Source organism: Sus scrofa, chromosome 6 (assembly GCF_054392235.1).
Source record: "Sus scrofa isolate SSC_HxYL_T2T_F1_AM1 chromosome 6, Sscrofa_HxYL_maternal_Yorkshire_Landrace_v2.0, whole genome shotgun sequence".
Classification (NCBI taxonomy): Eukaryota; Metazoa; Chordata; class Mammalia; order Artiodactyla; family Suidae; genus Sus; species Sus scrofa.
In genome coordinates, this window is record NC_139388.1 from 85715475 (window position 1) to 85733977 (window position 18503).

Sequence of the window (18503 nt, forward strand, 5' to 3'; positions counted from 1 at the left end):
CTGTCCAGGCCCAATTCCCTTTCTGTAAAATTGGGTGATTATATACCTAAGGCAGTGGTGAACATTAGGTAAGATGACTTAAAGCACTCCACACAGAGTGAGCACTCAGGTGATAGCTGGTTTTATTAATCATCCTGCCTTTGTGGCAGGGGAGACCTTTAGAAAGGCCTGTGGATATTTTCACTGGCCCAGAACATCTGGGAAGCCAGAATGGCTCAAGAGCTTTGAGGATCTGCTGGTGACCTTATTATCCATAGTATTTCTGCTGAAAATCCAGAGGGAACTGGAAGTTGAGCACGTTCGATGGATTCAAGAGAAGTGGTGTATTCGGCCGAGTAGAACAGAGGTATTTGGGGTTGCCAAAAACCCAGCAAGGCGAGGCCTCATGCTCAGGGAAACCTCTGGGACAAGGAGGGGGAATCAGTTCAGACTCTGATTGAGTAATTGCAGGTTTCTAACTGGGCTGAAGGTGAGCTGAGTGCCTGAGCCCCTGAGCTCAGGGGGGGCTCCCTTTTCATCCCTTCTCTTGACAGATTGCTTTGTAAACCTTCTTAGGCCTTTTCTTCCCCCCTGCTCCAGTGCTTTAAGTCCTTCTTTGTCCGTTTCTTTTATTCCTCAGGCCTGCCTGGGGGCAGGATGACTCTCCAAGCCCAGCTTGGCTGCTTGCCTCCTTCTGTGAGTAAGTGCTTTTCTCTTTTTTCACCTGGGACCCTCTAGAGGGTGGAGGAGAAGAGGAGCCAATCGGATGGAAGGCATGACTGCATTTGGTGCCCCTGGGTGAGGGTGGGGGAAGAGGGGGAGGAAAGCCAGGGGGTGAGGGGCTTCCTGTTGCAACCTTCAGCTGGACTCTGAGGGTTGGGGGTCACTAGAGGAGGAGGTGGCTTCCTGCGCCATTGTTCAGGACTTCATTGTTTCTCAGGAGTACTTATTGTGTGTGGGTTTTCAATAACCAACTTGGAAAGCTGTATTTGTTCCATTCAGCAAACAATGAGCACCTACTGTGTGCAGAGGTGGCAGCACAGCCTATTACTGGGGAAAGGGGCCAGGAGTACCATTTCACCAGGGTCTCTGATTTAGGTTTTTGACATCATCTCCATATTTGGGTTTTACATTATGTCAGGTCCTTCTTGCATAATCCTAAAGCTTGTTTCTTATTGATAGGCCACTGTGGAACACTATAAATTATTATATTTTAATAAATTCTATAATTATCTTGTGAGCAGCACAATTATAATTTTTTGTATTAGAAGCATACATTTGAAGAAAAGGAGTTTCTTTTGTGGCACAGTGGGTTAAGTATCTGACTGCAGCAGCTCAGTCCCTGCGGAGGTGCAAGCTTAATTCCTGGCCCCAGTGCAGTAGTTTAAAGGATCCAGCATTGCCACAGCTACGTCATAGGTTGCAGGTGCGGCTCAGATTCACTCTCTCGCCTGAGGAATTTCCATATGCCATGGGTGTAGCCATTAAAAAAAAAAAAAAGAATGGAGTTCCCATTGTGGCTCAGTGGTAATGAACCCAACTAGTATCCATGAGAATGTGGGTTCGATCCTTGGTCTTGCTCAGTGGGTTAAGGATCTGGTGTTGCCGTGAGCTGTGGTGTAGGTCACAGACTTGGCCCAGATCTGGCATTGCTGTGGCTGTGGTGTAGGCCAGCAGCTGTAGTTCTGATTAGACCCCTAGAACTTCCATATGCTACGTGTGTGGCCCTAAAAAGGAAAAGAAAAAAAGCAGCAGCAGCAGCAGCATACATTTGTTAGACATTGAAAAATATGCCTCAAGGAGTTCCTGTCGTGGCTCAGCAGAAACAAACCTGACTAGCATCTATGAGGACGAAAGTTCAATCCCTGGCCACGCTCAGCAGGTTATGGATCCGGCATTTCCATGAGCTATGGTGTAGTTTGCAGACACACACGGCTTGGATCTGGCATTGCTGTGGCTGTGATGTAGGCCAGCGGCTACAGCTCCGATTCAACTCCTATCCTGGGAAACTCCATATGCTGCGGGTGCAGCCCTACAAAAGGGCAAAAAGAAAAAAGAAAAATGTGCCTCAATATTTGTGATTTTGTTTTGTTATCTCATTTTCAAATATACCAGGAACATTAAAAAAAATCAGCCGATCGTGGCTTAGTGGTAACGAATCCTACTAGCATCCATGAGGACTCAGGTTCTATCCCTGGCCTCGCTCAGTGGGTTAAGGATCTGGTGTTGCCATGAGCTGTGGTGTAAGTGGCAGATGCGGCCCAGATCCTGCCTTGCTGTGGCTGTGGCGTAGCCTGGCAGCTATAGCTTCAACCCCTAGCCTGGGAACCTCCATATGCTATGGGTGTGGCCCTAAAAATAAAAAAAGCAAAAAAAAAAAGAATCCGTGATCTGGGCTTCTCTTGACCCCTGCTTAGGAGGAGAGATGTGAAGGGCTGGGGACATGGAGGTCACTCTGACTTAGTCACTGCAGTCCAGCTGCTGGAGTATTCGGATGAGCTAGCTAGTCTGCACTGAGGAGAGGTGGGCTCACAGCTGAGGAGTAGAGAAGGAATCTTCACAGAGGAGGTGTCATGGGAGCTGGCTTACAAAGAGTAAGAGTAGGAGTTTTGGAGGTGGAGAACTAGGGGAGGGAAAGCATTCCAGTCTTCAAGAACAGCATGTGCAAAGTCACGGAGGCGTGAAAGGACAGAGTGTGTTCCAGAATGGTCAGGACTGGGTATGGGGAGAGGGAGGGTGTGGGGGTGGAGTGGCAGGGGGAGGAAGCAGAGCAGGGACAGTCTCTTATGTCCCCTTGCCTGCCTGCCGGCTTGTCTCTGGCTTTGGCAGTGCTGGTGATGAGGTGCAGATGGGGGGGTGGCCTGGAGTGAGAAGAGCAGATTGACTCCGCAGGGAGGAGAGGGAAGTAGTGAGGATTGGGAAGCTCTTTATGACCTCACGCATTTCAGCTGGTTTTCTCCTGAGAGAGTCCACATTTTCCAAAAATGTAGACAATTGCATTAAAAATGTGCAATACACTAGTGTTTTTTTTTTTTTTAACCTATTTAAAAGCATCAAATAGGCCTACCTTCACTGAACATATTTATTGTGTCTCTGTCCTACACTGGGACTGTGCTGGGAGATAGGACACCACCCTTCACAATGAATACATGGCCACCATGAGGATTCAAAGTGAGAATGGCTGCAAAATGCATGGGCACAGAGGGCCCTGGCACACGGTGGCCTTGGCACACGGTGGCCGTGATGGTTATGAGGTAAAACTCCTCACAGATGCTCTCTGAGGTGAAAACTATATTTCAAAGTGACTCAGAACATGAACGGGGGCCTGGTTTCAAGTCCAGATTCTATCTCCTAGAAACAAATTACACTCGGAACCTTAGTTTTCTCAGTCTGCAAAAAGAGTATAATACAATTCCTAGAGACAGAAAGTAGAATAGTGCTTGCCAGGGGCTGGGGAGGGGGCAAATGGGGACGTTACAGGATGTGCCCAAGATACACAGTTAGAAATGCTCGATAATTAATAGATATTATTGACCCTATCATACAAAGAACTTATCATCATTGTCATCCTGGTAGAATGCAGGGTAAATATTGAGTTTCACAGCTGTGGGAGTTCTGAGGAACCGTGTGGCGAGGGGATCAGAGGAGACTTCATAGAGGATGTGTATCTGAGGTGAGCCTTGAAGAATGGGTAAGAGTTGAATTGGGGTGGAGGAGAGGGAATCAGAATAGGCAGTCACAGATGGGAAGGCCCATCAGGTTTTCAAGAACAGGACAAATACCTCCCTTAGGCTAGAGCATAAGGAGCAGCAGAGGTGGAAGATAAACCACTAAAGACAGGCAGAAGGCAGTAGAGGGGAGCTTTGAAAGTCAAACTAAGGTTAGCTGGTGGAAATCACTAAAAATGGTTAGGAGAATGATGCTTGGAGCCATGCAAGGCTCATCGGTGGTAAGGCAGGAAATGCTTTGAGTTGGGAGATGAGTAGGCAGCTTTCGCATCAGTCCAAGAAAAAAGAAGACCTGAGGGAAAATGGTGATGGTGACAGCAATGGAGAGAAAGTCTGGGCACGGGAGAGCCTATAGAACTGGTAACTGATACAAGGACAAGGGCAAAGGGAAAGGGTCAAAGATGGTTCTCAGTAATGAACTAGTTGACAGAAGACAGAAGAGTGGGTTTAAGAAGGAGAAGATGTGAATTCAGTTTGTGATTGTTTTGAGAGGGCCAGTGGGATACTTGGAAGAAATATCTAGATAGGCACTAGGTGACTTAAGTCTCAAGCTCAAAATACCTCAGAGCTAAGGACAGAATTTTGGGAGTCTGGATCAAACTACTAAGAAAGACTTCTCTATAGTATTTCAGGTCTGTAACATTTGGAAGGCAGCCATGCTCATACTCTACCACCAACGCAGCTAGGTTTCTGTAACATTTGATTTTGGTTTTTTTTTTTTTGGTTTTTGTCTTTTTAGGGCCATACCCACGACATATGGAGGTTCCCAGGCTAGGGGTCGAATTGGAGCTGCAGCTACCAGCCTACACCACAGCCACAGCCACACCAGATCTGGGACCTATGTTGCAGCTTGTGCCAACACTGGATCCTTAACCATTGAGCAGGGCCAAGGATCAAACCAGCATCCTCACGGATACTAGTTGACAGAAGACAGGCAAAGGGATGTAAGAGACTGTCCCTGCTCTGCTTCCTCCCCCTGCCACTCCAACCCCATAGTGGGGTTCTTAACCTGCTGAGCCACAATGGAAACTCCAGTTTCTGTAACATTTGAAATAATCTTCAAAGCTGGTCATAGGATCTTGAGACTTTTGTTTCAAAGTCTTTTGACCACAACCTTTCTGGTGAAACCTTCTCTCCTCCATCCAACCACCCTGTTTCTCTGTTTCACCTCACCTAATGTTGTCCCTTTCCTCCTATAAGGTAACAATTTCCCTTCCCCTAAGACTTACAGGGTGGTATAAGTTAACTCAAACTCCCTTGCAGCTCGCACCCTCTTTATCTTTGATAGGAAGGAGATGGGGTTAAACCATGTGTTCCAGCCAACAGCCTATGTGACAAGGAAGGAAAAGCACAGTATGGCCAGTGTAGCTGGAGCACAAAGTATGTGGAGGGAGGCAGAGGCCAGCCCTGCAGGGTCTTGTAGGCCCTGCCAAGAGCAGTGGGGAAAAAAAAATCAAAGGTTGTAAATGGGGGTGCTAGAGTGGGGGGCTGTAACATGATCAGATGCACAGTTCTGAAAAGCTAATTCTGTGAGTTCCCATAATGGCGCAGTGGAAAAGAATCTGACTAGGAAACATGAGGTTGCGGGTTCGATCCCTGGCCCAGCACAGTGGGTTAAGGATCCGGCGTTGCCATGAGCTATGGTGTAGGTCACAGATGCGGCTCGGATCTGGTGTTGCTGCGGCTCTTGGTGTAGGCCGGTGGCTACAGCTCCGATTCGACCCCTAGCCTGGGAACATCCATATGCCCTGGGTGAGGCCCTAAAAAGACAAAAAAAAAAAAAAGAAAAGCTTATTCTGGTCAGCGCAGTGGAGAGCATGCATTGGAGTGGGTCCAGAGTGGACACAGGAAGACAGTGGGGAGGGAACCGACGCCTGCTGATGAACCCAGTCTGAGGCCTATTCATGCTTTTCTGTGTCCTTTTGTGAATGGGGATGTGTACTGTATAGAGGCGCGAACTGGAGCCGACTTGTTCTTCTGCCATTTAATCTGACTCATCTCCTTTATAAACAGTAAGGCTGTTGAGGGTGGAGATTCAGTTTTGTATTTTTTCCTATGCTGAAATCCCTACCCTACTGGGACCTCAGTGGATATTCAGACTGCGACTGCTGAAGATCACCCATGGGTGCCATCTTTAAAAAGCCCCAAAGTAACATTTATTAACATTATAATATTACTAGTAGTGGCTATTTCGTGTTGCTTTTTTCTTCTCTTTTCTTTTTCTTTTTTTTTTTTTTTTTTGCTTTTTAGGGCCACACACGCGGCATATGGATGTTCCCAGGCTAGGGGCCTAATCGAAACTATAGCTGGCAGCCTACACCACAGTCACAGCAATGCCGGATCCTTAACCCACTGAGTGAGGCCAGGAATTGAACCTGCAAGCTCATGGTTACTGGTCAGATTTGTTTCCACTGTGCCACAGTGGCAACTCTGTATTTCATTTTGCTTTTGATTTCTAGACATTTGGATGGAAGATTATATAAAGCAGAGAAAAATCTGGGTATCTCAACCCTTACTACTCCAAGTGTGGTCTGTGGACCGGCAGCACTGGCATCACCTGGAAGCTTGTCAGAAACGAAAAAAAATCTAAGACCCCACTCCAGACCCACTGAATCAGAATAAGCATTTTTGCATGACCCCGAGGGGATTCCCACTCATATTAAAGTTTAAGAAGCTCCTGGGTATTTAAGTAACAGGCCTCCACACTTCTGTGGGTAATGGTCATACCTCAGGCATCTATCACATCCGGCCTGGTATGGAGGTCTGTGCCTGTGGTTTCTTTCCTTGCCAGGCTGGAAATTCCTGGAAGGTAGGGGCTAAGATCCTGAATCTCTCACAGCATCGAGCACAATGACAGGAAGCAGAAGACCTGGGTTTCGGTCCTAGACCTGCCATTTATGGGCTGTGCGTATTGTATCTTCTGTGAGAGGATTTTCAATTCCTCCAAAGGACCCACCCCAAATTTGCATGCTGAAAAGCTGGAGATGGTGGCAGGTTTCTGTACACAGTTTATTTACAGGCTTCATCTACAGGAGGAGGCACTTGGTGGGGGAAGGAGGAAGGTGATAACAGATAAATTCCAGAGTGGACAATGCCAGGGCACATAAGAAACGGGCTGAAGTTATCCCAACAGCTACCCTAAGTGAACCAGTGTAAGTGGAAACCCTATCAGGCAGGTACTAGCACTACTCCATTTTTATGGGTAAGGAAACAGCTCAGAGATGTTAAATGACTTGCTTGAGCCCCCAGCAGTTCACAACCTCCTACGTGTTATCTATTTTAGAAAAAAGAATCCAGGAGGCTCTGCCTGGGGCTGCCCCAAGGCCAGGGATGGTCAGAGGCTGAGACCCAGGAGAAGCCCACCAGACCTGCTCCCAAGGCTTTTCCAGAAGGTTCCAGCTTGGTCTAAAGTTCCTATCAGCTGAAAAAGCAAGCCAGTTTCATTATGGGAGAAGCACAACAAGGCCCCTTATGTCCTGCAGATTTCCTCTGTAGCCTGGGCCACAACAGAGCTGTGAGGAGGAACGCACTGCCAGAGCTTGGACAGGTTCCAAGACTCAGGACCTCCTGTGGGCCACCAAATTTGGGTGTCAGAAACCCTCAGCTCAAGAAAACATGCGCTGTGCCTAGAGGGACCAGGTCTGGAGTCCTTGAAGGCTCCCAGAGCCAGCTAAGAACAGGGAACAGCTGAGTTTGGGAAGAGATGAGGGGTGGGAAAGAAATCTCTCTACATGATGCAGAAGTCATATCTGCCATTTGTCCGTATAGGCAGACCCAGTGTGGAGTGGGTAAGAGTTGAATCAGTCTGGTATTTTTCAACTCAGAAGAGGCTGAGAGGTTCAGATGTGAGGGAAGGGACGCAGAGCAAAGGTCTGCCAGCCACTGTCAAAGATACGGCTCTGAAGTCTCTGAGTTTCTACAAAGGGTTTGTCAACATGGGCTTAACGTGATACCCCTACTAGCATCCCTCTCTTCACCAATCACTATCAATAACTGAACGAATTTGCAAACGAATTTTCCCTCTGATCCCTAATGGTCCGTTCAGAGTTCAGCATTTTTCTTCATTTTAATATTTATTTTTCTCCAGTCACGACGGCTTAGTGCTTTCTCTTTGTTCTTCCTCACCTTGTTCATTGAAATTCTGGCTGGTGGTTCTATCAGCAGAACTACAAAACCAAAAAGGCAACAATGAGCTTTCTTCACATCGCTCAGGGAGGCTGAGGCGGGTGGAGGGGACAGGAAAAGGAAGGGGGGGTGTGGAGCTACATAGGCCAGAGTCCAAATCCCATCTCTGCCATTATTAGTGCTGTGGCCCCGAACAACTCACTCATCTGTAAAATGGGATCATAATGCCGACCAATGCAGAAAAGGATAGCAGGTAATGAATGGAAATTCGATGCCAGACATGTGATGGGCTCTCGATTTATGCCCCGAAATATCACCATGATTATTACCAATAACTTGGTTAGACGTTAGGCTTTCCACATGGCAATGGACACTACCTAAAATTTTTGTCAGAAACCATGTAGCTGACACCTCTAGTGGGACCTGCCTCTCCAACTTCCAACTTCCAGTTTCTCTCCAGGAATCAGGAGGGAGGAGCAGGATTTGGAGCATACAGAATGTCCTTTGCACAACAGTAACATAAGAGCTACACATTTCTTGTGCACTTACTCTGGGCTGGGTAGTATTAACATATATTTATATTAATATATTTCATCTTCACTGTCACTCTGTGAGATAGGGATAATATCACTTCCATTTTCACAGGTCAAGAAGCAACTGACACAGAGTAAACAACTTGCCCAAGCTCCCATAATACTAATAGGTAACAAATACAGAATATTAAGAATGGTAGTTTCCATGTACCAGGCGCATATGTGCTCAGGGCTCTTGTGTATGGCTGTACAGGTTGTTCTCTGCACAAGAGAGTCTGGCCAAAGGGGCAGATTGGGGCTGAAACTCACCCCCTGCTCTCTTTGCCAAGCTTTGTACCCTGGTGCAAGGCTGTGAATACCTGGAGGCAAGGATCCCTTTTTCTAATTTGACAAAGACACCGTATGAGCTATCAGAGGCCTTGTTAATTCTTTACGTGTATTATCTTCTCTAATCCTCAAAACAGCTCTGTGGGCTAGGTATTGCTACCCTTACAGATCAGGCAATCCAGGCCTAGAGAGTTCAGGTCACGTAGCAAGTGACCGTATCACTTCGTAAGTGATAAAAGTTAGTAGTTGAACTTGATTACAAAACCCATCTCTATATCTGTAGGCCAGTACACTGGGCCCATTCCTAAGTGCTCAATAAGTGAATCAAAGAAAAATACATAATCATCTGACTTTTACCCTAAAAAATATGAGGCCTCAAGGCTGTGGAGCCCCTTCTGAAAGTTGTCGAAAACTCAGTCGATCAGGAATTTGGAGCACTGTCTTTCAGTGCTCCAAACCCTGTGACTTTATGCTCAATAACTATTTCAGTAGGTCAATTTCCTCATCTAAAAGTTAGAGAAATATTATCAAGGAACATTTCTCACGGTTGTTTGCGAAGTGTCTGTGCATATGTGATGATCTTCACATCAACCATAGGAGAAAGGCATTACCATCTTCCTTTTGCTCAGAGAGGTGAGTGACACGCTCAGGGTCACACAGTGAGTAGGGCAGAATGCAGACCTGAAGCCAAGGCTCCCAACTCCCATGCTCATTCCTGCTCCTTGCTAAGTACCTTACAACTTCTGGAGCACCTGCAGCCTGCCTGGTAGCCCAGACAGCACAGAGCACACATGCAAATCAGATGACACTGGAAGGGGACATTAATCGTGTGACCACACTAGGCTGTTTCAGATGAGGCAGGAAGAAGCACTTCGGAAGGAGTCTTTGCTTGGCTCCCATGCCTGAAAACAAAACTCCTGCCTTTGCAGGAGGTGGGGTGGCCCAGGTTACAGCCTTGGGTAACATAAGGCTTTTCCAGAGCTGCCTTAGGAGGGGAGGATGACCTGGGAGCATTTAGGGGCAATACACCTGTGATGGGGTTCAGTTGGCCCCTCATCTTTGGCTGGGACCAGGTTCAAAGGAAATACCATCTGTGGAAGTGCTGTGCAGAGAGGTGTGGTCCAAATGCAAAGTGCTATTGTTTTTCCTCCTCTCTGTGGATCTCAGAAGGCTGATTCCATCTGTGTTCAAATGACAGACTTGCCCATCCTGTGATAAAATGTGGGCTGCTCTCCCCACCCCAACTGGGTGCTTTCCAAAACAAAAAACATGCACAAACACATGCACTCTGTCCCTGCCTCCCCAGCAACACACCACTGTCTCCAGCTCTGCCGACCTGCTCTGTGCAGGTCGGCTAGCCCCCATGTATGAGGCCCTTCTGGGCTGTGGGCATGGTACTCCTTGTATGGGGGAGCATCTGTAGACGGCAGGGGAGGAAGAAAGATACAGACCTTCCAGCGATTGCCACATTCATTGCATAAAACAAAGGTAGTCATGGGCTCATCAGCACTGCGTGTCTGCACCTGAGAGAAAACGAGAGAGGGGACCAGTCGTGAAGTCACTCCCCTATCTTGGACCGCCCGTGGCTCCCACTGTCTATAGAAGTAGGTCCAAATCCCAGAAATTGGCACCATTATTCCCACCCCACTTTGGCAATTCCCTTATCACCAAGAACTCCGCTGTGTATACCTATATTTTCCTCTCCTCTTGAAGATTCATCAGGTCACTCCGAGCATCTCACTGGCTCAACCCGACCTTTGCACTCTCACCCTTGTTAAAGCTTCTGATGTGATTTCTCCTCGCTTGCTTCAAGGCTCATCTTCTACTGGAAATACTCTCTGACTCCCTCCCAAACCCATCCTATTAGATGTCCCTCTCTCAGAACTGAGTGAGCTGGATGAACCTTGGGGTTCATCTAGTTTGTTCCTTATTTTACAGATAGAAGAACTGAGGCCCAGAGGGGAAAAGGGATTTGAAGATCTTTGGGAACATTTAATGTTTTTTTCTAGTTTCTCATCCCCTTAATCAAACCACGCAGATGCAGAAACCAGGCTTCCCACAGCAAATCCCTGGCAATTCCGGATTTAACAATTGCTGGTCTGATTTTCTACAGCCAACCCTGGATGGCCGTGACATGGAGCAAACTGTTACTATGCAGACACTCAGCTATGCAGATGTCAGCTGGAGTCTGTGCAGTGGGAGGGAGTCCCTCAGCTAATGAGTGTGCCCAGCAGTGGGCCAGGAGGACTTGGCTTAGCAGAGCTTTGTCCCTGGAGAGCAATGATCCCTGAGTCAGGATAACACTGGGGTCTCTCTGTGGAGAGAGAACTTTGTGAATGGGCATTTGACTTCCTATGGGAGTCACATGGGAGGCACATCCTCTAAGGGGGAATGTGCTTGGAAGGGAGCAGAATCTCGCACACGCATCTCCAGATTCCCGAATCAGAGTTCTGGGAGGGACTCCTGATGACTATTTCTGCTGTAGCCACAGATCCCCGTGGGCAAGTGCTCTGATAAATCCTGATTGATGAGCAGATAGGAGAATGAATAGAATGCTAGAATGACAAGGCACCAATTACAATATAAGAATATTGGTGCCCCAAGGGCATACTATGTGCACCCCCAAAACAGGAGGAGGGTTTAAGTCTCAGCGAAGAGGCCTCCACAGCCTTCCACGGCACCCCATGCCAAGGCAGCGGTCTTCACCCTTCCGACTTGGGACTAAAGACTTTAGGCTTTCTACCAAGGTAGCTGTATTGCAGGCAGAAAGGTCTGGATCTGGGTTATTACTATCTCTGCCACTGACTATATCTTTGCCACTTTAGACAAAACTGCAAAGCCTCTCCTCTGCTTGTGTGTAAAGCGAGGGAGCAGAGTTTGGATTGCTAAGTTCCCTTCCAATCATCTGTGACTGTCCAGAAGTTCTGCGTCCTGTGAGTCTGGTCCCTCTTAATCTTGCTTCAGGGCAGGCTAGAACATGCTGGCCAAGCATCACAGACACAGATCTGGGTGATTCTACATGCATCTTTACTAGAGGCCATGGATGTATCATGTTGGTGTACCAAGACTTGCCCTTCTCTCTGCAGCCTAGAGTTGCCCTTCTCTCTGCAGCCTAGAGTTTGAGCCCTTTCTGCCCTCTGGCTTATCCCTAAGATCACCCCTACCCCACTTTTTTTTCTTTTTTTTTTTTTTTAGGGCTGTACCTGCGGCATATAGAGGTTCCCAGGCTAGGGGTTGAATCAGAGCTGCAGCTGCCGGCCTACACCACAGCCACAGTGATGTATGGTCCAAGCTACGTCTGTGACCTATACCATAGTTCAGAGCAACACCAGATTTTTAATCCACTGAATAAGGCCTGGGATTGAACCCACATCCTCATGGATACTAGTCGGGTTTGCTACTGCTATGCTACAGCAGGAATTCCTCCCTAAACTCCTCCTGGTGTTCCACCTCTGTGCCCCTGTAGCTTCCTCCCCAACCCTCATACCTGGTTATAGGTGCAGTTCTTCTTCTTGCATTTGCTGCACTGGAAGAGGTCAGTGGTGGTGCCGCCCGTCTTGGCCATCTGGTGCTCACGGATGGCCTCTTGGGTCATGGCGTTTCTCAGTTCCCTCAGCTCATCACTGGCCATTTCCTGGAGAGAAATGAATCTGCCCTTCAGGGCCGGGGAGACCCAGGAACCCCACCCTACACCCAGTTTCTACAAAGCCTGAACACAGAACAGAGGAAGGGGGAACATGCTGGACTGAGTATGAGGAGCTAGACAGAGGCCCAAACCTCTCTAGCTGGGAGAAGGCTTTACCAGAGGATCCTCATTCTGCCTTTGGGTGGAAGGTCACACCCTAGGGCTCTGACTAGGCACGTACAGGAGAGAAAAGGCAAACAGCTTCTGCCCAGGATCAACACTCTTGTGTACCTTTGGTCAGATCTGGTGCTCACAATGCCTACCAGGACCTTGGATACCTGCTTGAACCTCCCTGCTTGAGCTGACTTGCCCACTGACTACCGGATTTATGAGTTCCCCTTGTCCTTCCAGTGTGGACTTGACTCAGAGCCAGTCCGAGATATGATCACTGCCCAGTCACACCATTCCGCCTGGTGGGAACCTTGGTCTCAACTATATGACCCGTTGCTACCCCCACCCAAGCAGGACTTGAAGCTCCTGGTTCACACAACTCGGCTCCCCTGTGACTGGTTGGATACGTCTTTTTCTGTAAGTTCCTTCAGACAGAGCCTCCTGTCTCCTGGCAGCTCACAGCTGACCTTCAGTGTATGCATTATCTAGGTCCTTCCCTCTTCTGTCCATGCCCTTGGCCATTTGACTTACCTTGAACTTCTCCCAGAAGAAAGCAGAGAGGGGAACACTCAAATTGGAGAGAGCTCTAGTTAGTGTCGACTTGGGGAGAGGAGGATGGCTGAAGCTAACATGAAAAGAGGATTTGGCACTGGCTAACGTTTTAATTATTGCCATCCAGCCTGACCCTTAAACCATGGAGAACAGCACTGGCACAGAGGGCAAACGATTTCAGTGTGCTGACTGCTGCCTCATAACCACTTGGGCTTCTTCTTCTTCTTCTTTTTTTTTTTATTTTCCCACTGTACAGCAAGGGGGTCAGGTTATCCTTACATTTATACATTACAATTACATTTTTTCCCCCACTGGGCTTCTTGATAAAGTGCAGATTCCTATGAATCCAAAACTCTAAGGGCAGGCCCAGGAATATGCATTTTTACCAGTGCCCCAAAGTTATCCCAGTGTATGCAAATGTGTAAGTCCTACTGTATCAATTCAAGGACTATGTCCTAAGCAATGGCAGGGGTATATGCAAAAACAAGTCAACCCCAGGTCATATAAGCAAAAAGCAGCTGACTTTAACGTTGGGGGATTTTCCAGAGCACAGTATATTTGTTCATTCAAAATGTATTATATGTCAATTTTTCTTTCTTTTTGGCCACCCCATGGTATACGGAGTTTCTGGGCCAGGGATCAGATCCAAGCTATAGTTGTGACCTACACCACAGCTGCAGCAACACCAGATCCTTTAACCCACTGTGCTAGTTGGGGATAGAACCTGTATCCTAGTGCTGCAGAGACGCTACTGATCCTGCTGCACCACAGTGGGAACTCCTCAATTCCTTTTTTTTTTCTTTCTTTCTTTTTTTCTCTCTCTTTTTTTTTTTTTTTTGTAAGTTCCTGGGCCAGGGGTCAAACCCATGCCACAGTAACAACCAGAGCCACAGCAGCGACAATGCCAGATCCTCAACCCACTGTGTCATGAGGGGGAACTCCTGGATGTCAATTTCTTGAATGCCTTTAACTATACTGATATGCTGGTAAACTGGCTTTGGCCATAGGGGTGGCCGACTTTGTAGCATTTACCTATTTCCATGGTGTAAACCACTCCCACCACAGCCGATTTCAGGTTACTGATGTGATATAACTGAAGGCAAAGTTGGGAATAGCTTCACATAATCATCTCTCTTGAGATGGTAGGAACTGGCTCCAGCACAGCTTTGCTTCCAAGTTCTAAGGAATCAGATATATTTGTTTCCTGTCCCAGGTAATGCTAATCTAGTAGAATAGCCAAGCATTTAGACAAGATTGCAAGATCATGTAGGAGGGACTAAAGCAAAAGTATACAAAGTTCAGGGAAAGCCTGGGGGCAGGAAGGTTCATTAAAGAAGCTGACATTTTCATCAGTCTTGAAAGATAATCAGGACTTCCCAGGGGGAATGCAAAAGATCAGAGGACAAGAAGAACACATTTGGGGAAGAGTATTTGGAGTGGGTTCAAGGTGAGGAGTATGGAGACGGGGCTGGGGGTCAGACTGTGGAGTGTCTTGTGTGCCAGCCAAGAAACAGAGAATGGTACATAAACTACACTTCAATTAAAATAAAAAAGAAATAGAGAACAGAAAAAGAATCTATCCACTCCCCAGTCCATGTACCTATTTCTTCCTGCCTCATTTGAAGGCAGCATCAAAGACACATGGAGTCAGAACAGTAACATAAAAAATATGGCCAAAAATGAGGAAAATAAGGAGATGACACTGCACATGTGGAAGTTCCCAGGCCAGAGACTGAACCAGCACCAAAGCAGTGACCTGAGCTGCTGCAATGATAACACTGGATCCTTAACCCGCTGTGCCATAAGAGAACTCCAGATCAGATATTATAAATTAAGCAAAAAGATAACCCAGATCCACCTGTGCCAAGTTCTCCATTTCCTCCTAAAGCCATGGCTCTTGGTTATTTTGGGTATTTGAGGAAAGCAACGAACCCTCTTCTCAGGAAAATGTACATACCCACGCTATGTAACACACACACCACATACCCACTATACATTAACCACACACACCATAGGCACATACACTGTATCACACACATCTACATACCCACACCACAAATACATCGAGCCACACCCTTACTGATAGTTTGTGGGGCACACACAGACTCCAGGACCTCAGTGAATTTCCCTTCCCTTCTCTGGGCCACCTGGATTCAGTAGCACTGTATCAGTGCCAGCTCCAGGTGCTGGCAGTCAGTCCCCTGAGTTAACCCTGGGATCAGAGCCACTCATATCCGAGGGTGTGCAAAGGTTTTTCTAAGATATAAACTTTGAAATAAACAGATGTGGGAGCAAATCCTCATCTGTCACTTAATAGTTGAGTGTGGCCTCAGCTTTCTCGTTCATAAAGTGGGTATAATATGTCCTTTTTCTTTTTAGGGCCACACCTGCAGCACATGGAAGTTCCCAGGCTAAGGGTCAAGTTGGAGCTGCAGCTGTCTGCCTATACCACAGCCACACCAACGTGGGATCCAAGTTGCATCTGTGACCTACGCCACAGCTTGTAGGCAATACTGGATCCTTAACCCACTGACTGAGGCCAGGGATAAAACCTGTGTCCTCATGGATACTTGTCGGTTTCTTAACCTGATGGGCCACAAGGGGAACTCCTAATATGTCCTCTTTGATAGCTCTGCGATGAGGGTTACATGAAATGGCTGGAAAATGGGCCTAACATATGCTATTTCTGGGGAGGGCTTTACTTACACTAACTTTCTAAACACTTCACATGTATTAACTCATTCCCTCCTTCATGAGATAGCTGCTGCTATTATACCCATTTTACAGATAAGAAAACTGAGGCACAAATAGGTTAAGATCACACAGCTAAGTTGCAGAGGCAGAGGTCAAACTCAGGCAGTTTGACACAGCTCCCCGAGCTTCTAACCACTGCACTGCTCCCTCAGACAGGCTTGTTCCCTTTTCCTTCCTTTGCTGACTCCTTTGAACTGGGTCAATCCTTCCTTCCTGTAAGTTCCCTCGGTGGGTCTATCATGGCACCGCTACCTCTGTGTTACACAGATCTATATACATGTCTGTCTCCCCACCATGGAGTCAGAGGCTCCTATTCTGGCTTGGGCACAGAGCTGGGTGATACAGACTGAGCAAGGCAGAAGAGGGAGGCAGATCATCAAGCAGGGAGGGGCAGGTGCTCTGGGGCCAGACAGCCTGGCTCCCGGCATCAGCATCTTCTAGCTGTGTGCATAAGCAAATCAGCTAAGTCCTCTGGGGCTCAGAATCCTCATCTATAAGATGCAGATAGAAACATTTCTTCCTTAGTTGGTGTGAAGCTAGAATTGGCCAATGCACCTAATGCGTTTAGCACAGTGCTGAATACATGAGCCGTGTTCACTGTGCTGATGGTCCGGAGTCCCTGAGGGGTGGGGAGTCTCAGACCGTCCGGCTAAGGAAGCCGTTGGCTCATCTTCACTGAGTCATAAGCCACTGTCTCCCAGCTGTGGGCAAGGCTGGAGGGGCCTGGCCTCTTATCCCACCACACGGAAGTCCCGGCCTCAGCCCTCACCTCTGCTGTCATCTTGGCAATGAGCCCAGCAGAGATGGCACCGCTGAGCACGTTCCGCCTCAGGCCAGGGTTCCTGGGGTCCTTGAGGTTGCTGATTCGGCTGCGCACGCGGTTCCGGTACTTCATGTCTGTGCTCTTGAGCTCCTGGTAGATATGTGACATGGTCAAGGGCCAGCCAGCCATTCACAGAGGCAGACAGAAGAATGGGGAGATTGTCCCTGATGCCTGAGGAGCCCCAAGGTCACCTCCTCTCCTTGGATTTGCCCAGGGGTCAGGTCCTCTTGTGGCTTTCTGACTCCCCAAGTGGGCACTGGGGTCAGCCACATAACAGGGACAGGAAATAGTCTCCACAGTGAAAGCAGGTCATTTCAGGGACCTTGGAGTCAGGGACCCCAGGAATGGGCAGCCTGGGCTTGTCTGAGCCTCATGTGTGACCTCAGATGAGTCCTATGACCTCTTTGTGCCTCAACTTCCTTATTTACAAAATACAAGGCCCCATTAATGAGGATTCTGTGAGCTGCGCTGCAGGTGACAGTGGCATGGTATTGGGACATGGCAAGTGCTCAACTCTTAGTGTCTAAGATGATAGTGGGGACGATAACCTCTAGTTTGGAAGGGCTTCTGGAAGTTTTAAGTCCAGCTGTCAGAGGAAAACATAAGATCAGGGGCCACGTTTAAGGCTCTGGGAAGCTCTGCAATTAAGAAATCGTTGAGTGTTGTTCAATCTTGGTGTTTCCAACATGTCAGAGCACAGACCCATCTTCCCTCCCCCTCTTTTCTCTAGGAAGACCTATCACCATCCCAGGAGCTTTGGGAATTCCTGATCAAAATTGCTTCTCTCGGAGTTCCCTTCACAGCTCAGCAGTTAATGAACCCGACTAAGATCCTTGAGGATGCTGGTTTGATCCCTGGCCTCGCTCAGTGGGTTAAGGATCCAGTGCTGCCGTGAGCTGTGGTGTAGGTCGCAGACGCCGCTTGGATCCTGCGTTGCTGTGGCTGTGGTGTGGGCCGGGAGCTGTAGGTAGCTCTGATTTGACCCCTGGCCTGGGAACTTCCATTTACTGTGGGTGCAGCCCTAAAAAACAAACAAAAAATTGCTTCTCTCATTCATAGATGGGGAAACAGAGGCTTAGGAGGGCTGGCCCCTGCTCAAGGTCACAGGGCAAATTCCCAGCAGAGGCAGGGCTGGAAGCCAGACCCCCTCCTAATGCAGTGCTCTCTCCATTCACCCAGTGGGAAGTCACCCCTGGCCACCGGTTCTCTGCCCAAACGCTGCATCTCAGATAGGCCTCCACTCCCTCCTCCCTGCTCTATCCTCTGGAGGAGCTCAGGGAACATAGCCTCATTTTCTTGGTCTCCTAAGCCAAGAAGAATCAGGAAGATGAAGCCTTTGCTGGGAAAAGCCATATACAAGAGAGAGACTGCAGAGAATGTGGAAAAATAGAAACAGCTGGCTTGCTCGAAGTGTGGGAGGGATGGTGGTATTATTTATTTTTTGTTATTGTTGTTTGTACAATAAAAACGTGCAAAGAAAGAATGTGCCTAAATGCAAATGAAAGCCAAAAATTGCTTTAAAAATCTGTGTTGGGGATTCTTAGGGGTGGGTATTGGCTTGATATGTGAGGACAACAGGGCTGGCATACTTTCATCACCCTCTTGCTGAGTCTGTCTCCATTTCCTGAGATCACAGAGGAGGATGAGGTGAGGTAAAGACCTGGGGGTCCCAGACCGTTCCCCTCAGAGGAGCACACATGAGCCCCATGGCTGCCGTGTTAGTCTAGGGTTGCTCCAAAAAGGTCAAATCTTTTTTAGGACCTACAGCATCAAGCCCCCAAACTTCTCCTCCCCCTGACCTCCTGCCATCTAAGAACAAAGAGCTAAAGTACTGGTGCAGCTTTGATTTCTTTCCTTCAGAAGAGGCTTATTTAGTGGAAGGAGAG

General features: G+C 47.9%; 1 protein-coding gene and 1 long non-coding RNA gene across 9 annotated transcripts in view; one reads left to right on the forward strand and one right to left on the reverse strand.

Moving 5' to 3' along the window:
• Window positions 1-546: 546 nt before the first annotated feature.
• Window positions 547-17487, forward strand: LOC146402600 (uncharacterized). The gene is made up of 2 exons (XR_014807271.1): window positions 547-679; window positions 17348-17487. It is a non-coding gene; the product is annotated as an uncharacterized LOC146402600 (long non-coding RNA).
• Window positions 6698-18503, reverse strand: part of TCEA3 (transcription elongation factor A3) — a 37237-nt gene continuing 25431 nt past the window's right edge. For 4 of the 8 annotated variants that reach the window (XM_021095524.2, XM_021095523.2, XM_084963316.1 and 1 more), the window contains 4 exons: window positions 16564-16718; window positions 12180-12326; window positions 10144-10215; window positions 6698-7873 (listed from right to left, as the gene is read on the reverse strand). In XM_021095524.2, the coding sequence (XP_020951183.2) occupies window positions 7865-7873; window positions 10144-10215; window positions 12180-12326; window positions 16564-16718 (383 nt within the window). In that variant the 3' untranslated portion in view covers window positions 6698-7864. Of the gene's footprint in view, window positions 7874-10143; window positions 10216-12179; window positions 12327-16563; window positions 17504-18503 lie in introns of those variants that run through there. The other 4 variants (XM_084963314.1, XM_084963313.1, XM_084963315.1 and 1 more) reach the window with 2 other exon arrangements.